Source organism: Gavialis gangeticus, unplaced genomic scaffold, assembly GCF_001723915.1.
Source record: "Gavialis gangeticus isolate Ggan-Ray unplaced genomic scaffold, GavGan_comp1, whole genome shotgun sequence".
Lineage (NCBI taxonomy): Eukaryota > Metazoa > Chordata > Crocodylia > Gavialidae > Gavialis > Gavialis gangeticus.
Window position 1 is genome coordinate 11,285,227 of NW_017729012.1, and position 3,572 is coordinate 11,288,798.

The 3,572-nt window shown below is 51.0% G+C and overlaps 1 protein-coding gene across 1 annotated transcript in view; it reads right to left on the reverse strand.

The window, feature by feature from the left end:
• The window catches only part of SLC13A2 (solute carrier family 13 member 2), a 22,284-nt gene extending 20,043 nt beyond the window's left edge, over nt 1-2,241 (reverse strand). The window contains exon 1 of the mRNA XM_019511268.1: nt 320-2,241. Coding sequence (XP_019366813.1) covers nt 320-421 — 102 coding nt within the window. The 5' untranslated portion in view covers nt 422-2,241. The remainder of the gene's footprint in view (nt 1-319) is intronic.
• Nucleotides 2,242-3,572: the final 1,331 nt, after the last annotated feature.

Here is a 3,572-nt window from a genome sequence, read left to right on the forward strand (position 1 = left end):
ACGGGCACGGGCACGGGCACCTCTGAACCCTCTGCTTCCAGTTGGAGGCAGCGTGCCCAGAGCAGCACGGTGGGCATTGCTGCCTGGCACACTACATTTGCAGTGTTAACTTGCCCTTTTCCCATACATGAATGGGGCCAGTCCCCTGCAGGATCCTACCCACTATCACTGGGCTCCCAGGGCAGGGTTGGAAAGGCAAGTCCTCAATAACAAGCTATGGGAATTAAGCAGGGACGAGACTCCTGCTCCGACTTGGTCCTCTCATTTCCAAGGAGCCGTGCTGTCCCAACGGCTTGAGCACAGGTACGAGGGCTCTTACCTTGGTAGGAATGACCAGCGGCAGAGGAAGAAGCACTATAGGTGTCAGCAGTACGATCAGGTAATTCCTGTACGCCAGGATCGTTCTCCCCAGGGTTGCCATGGCGCCAGTTCACGCCCCGTGCTGAAAGGGACACAGGTCTGCTCCTGGGGTTTATATAAGGGCTGTGAAGCAATCACCATTGACCCTAGCAGGTGGGGTGTTGTTTTTGGAGCCGCAATCAATGTGAAAGGAGAGAACAAGGAAGAACAGACCAGGAACTTTCTGAAGACAATCCTTCGGATGCTTGGTTAATGCAGCAGAGGAGTTAACTCCTTGTGTGCAAACAGCCCCACTTCGCTGCGCAAGAAGAGGGGCCACAGGCCCACTCCAGTGTCCTGCAGCAAGACATTTTGTGCTAATTCTTTTGCTGGCAACTGAAGTACAGCAAAAGGCTGGTAAAAGGGGCATGCTGCGTAGGAAAACGTCTTGCCTTGGAAGGGAGATGGAATAGCCCTGGGGAAGGGAAAACTCTTCCTCTGCGCTCAGCCCAGTGTTTTGTTCTTAAAATGCTTAGAAGGATTACAGACCGTGGCTGTGTGTTGTGCTCCATGTGGAGGTTGGGAGAGGATGTAAACATGATGCTCTTTCTCTGAAAGTTTAAGGCAGGTGCAATCAGCAGGGCTCTGGTGACAGACAAAATCACTGGGGCCAAACTCAGGTCACCAGAAACCCCTCCCTCCCTCTCCAGGGATGGTATCTCAGCCTAGAGCCTGGCAGCAGAAGCAGCGAGGTGCCTAAGGCCTCCTACACAGCAGTGCTGTGCACTTCCCCACCAAACCTTGGGGCCCCTACGTGGCAGTGCTGCAGCCTTCCCAGAGTGGCAACTGCCTGCAAGGTTGGGGGCTAGAGGTCATCACCTTCCCACTCCCTCTCCCCTGGTGCCTGATCAACCCAGGAAGGGTTTGGCCATGGTGCAATGAGCTGCCCTCAGGGGTCCTGCTTTGCATCTCTGCTGCCACAGACCTCTGAGTGCAGCCTCGGCACCTTGAAGGACTGAACAGGCATTAGCCACTAGGCAGGGCTGTCAGGACATCGAGAGCGCCAGGCTTTCGAGAGGCTTCCAAGATGCAAGCCGAGAATGACCCGAGCCCTTTCAGTTCAGTCACCAGGAGGGAACGTTTCATGACCATAGCACGGGACAATGACGCGGTGACAGCCACGGTGCAGGAAGATGTCATACCATGCTAAACTGGAGCAGCTTGTACAGGAACAAGAGCAAATGGCACCAGAGACCCAGGCAGGGATGAATGCAATAGATGCCGTCGACCTGCCGGGCCTTCATGCGCTCGCATGCTTCCAGCCTTCAGCGCTTCCTAAACCAGGCCTGCATGGGTCCTTGTTATAAATTCACGAAGGTTGGGGACATGCGAGCAGTTCAACTTCTGAGTCATACAGATATCTGCTAATTGTTGGTAGGTTTTGCAAACATACATTTCCTCAGGCAATAAGGACAGTGTCTTGTTGCCAGCCTGGGCCATTTGCAAGGGGCTTAGGCCAAGCTGCAGAAGTGTGGCTAAGCAGAAGGCCCCAGAGCCCGTTTCGGAGTGATTGTAGCGTGAACCGTTGCAGAAGTGACAAGTAGCTTGGTTAGCAAAGTGAAGGAAGCCATCTCGGCATCTAACTGAACACAGTTAAACAAAGCACAAGGCCTGAAAGGAGACATTGTAAGGGAATGCAATACATTAAATAATCCAGATACACTGTATCATAGCTTTAGTTTAAACTGTTAATAGTGTTGATTGATGTAAGCAAATGTGTCAGGTGTTATTTTGCTTTAAGAAATATAGTTTTGTTAATCTGTAAAAACAAAAGCAGCCTCGTCAGAAACCCCCACAAACTGAGGTAAAGGAGAACCAGGCCAGCGTTAAACGCATTCCACAACCGGGAAGGAAGAGAGAGAAGAAACCCTCCGTTACTTCCCCACGACATGCATCCCAACTCAGTGACAGTGTCCACGTCCACAAGAGATCTGTCTGGTTCAGTCCAGTTCCAGAAGTTTCACTGAAACAAACTGAAACAAAACCAATCCGAGATCAAGTATTAAATATCAGAACCAGCCATCGATACATATGCTGGGCATCGGCTGGAGGGAAATTTAGAAAACTCAGCAAATTCAAGAAAGCCTGCTGCCAGTCTGTGCGCCAGCCTCCTCCCCGCTCCCCCCAGCTGGTACGGGTGAGTCATGCTGTCCCAGGGAGCCACATAGACTTCGGGATAAATGTTTGTTTTTACCTTTTAATGTGCATGCAAATAAAAGGTTGGGTTGTAAACCTGTTTGTCTCTTTTATCACTAGCCTACCCACAAGGTTACCTGCAATCTGGGTAGCCCAGCCTAGCTGAACGTGTAGCGGCACAGGTGTGCACCAGCAGAAACTTTGACCCAGCTTCTGTTCAACTAACATTACATCCCGGCAGGTTCAGGTCTGAAATCTGGATCTGGGCACAACCTTCACTGCAAGCTGGACCTGAGGCAGAAGTTCAGGATTGGGCCCAGGATCACGGGCTGTGGCTATGTTTTTGCACAGACAGTGCTCCAGAAATACTGGAAGGAAAGTGGTTCTGGTGACGACAGCGTGATTTTTGCTAAGGGAGCACAGGCAGAAAGGAAGACAGTGTCACACTCTGGGAGCTTTGAGGGGGCTCCATTAGTGAGACTGAGGATAAAGTAACAAAAAGGTGCCCAGGATCTGGACCATAAGCAATGAAGTGCCCCCACGTGAGGCTGTCTCAACCACCCACAACCTTTTTCTCTGAGAGCTGGTCTGCACTGCAGCCCAGGTCCTGTAGTGAAACGGTGGGATTAGGAGCCAGGGGAACAAATCCCTGAGCTCCGCAGGAGGAAGGTGTTAAATAATTGCAAAATGTTGTTACCTTGGACAGCTGTGCTCTCACAAGGCCAAGGTGAGAGCACTCTGGCAGGAATCAGCAGGTGACCTGTTCCTGCTCTGAGTTACAATTACTGGGAACAGGGGTCCCCAAAGTAATGGATTGCATTTCCCAAGCTTGAATTTCTCAGGAAACACGGTGGTGGTTTGTATAATATTGACAAAAGCTGCTTCACTTGCATTAAAAATTAATCTAATTGGGCTGGGCACTGGGAAGGGGGGTCAAGGACTGGGCAGAATTGATTTCAGTTCAGCTTGGGTCCCTCCACAGTAATAACCATAAATAAGGTGTGTGGCAGAAAGCCACCTTGGTTTCTCCCCCAAAA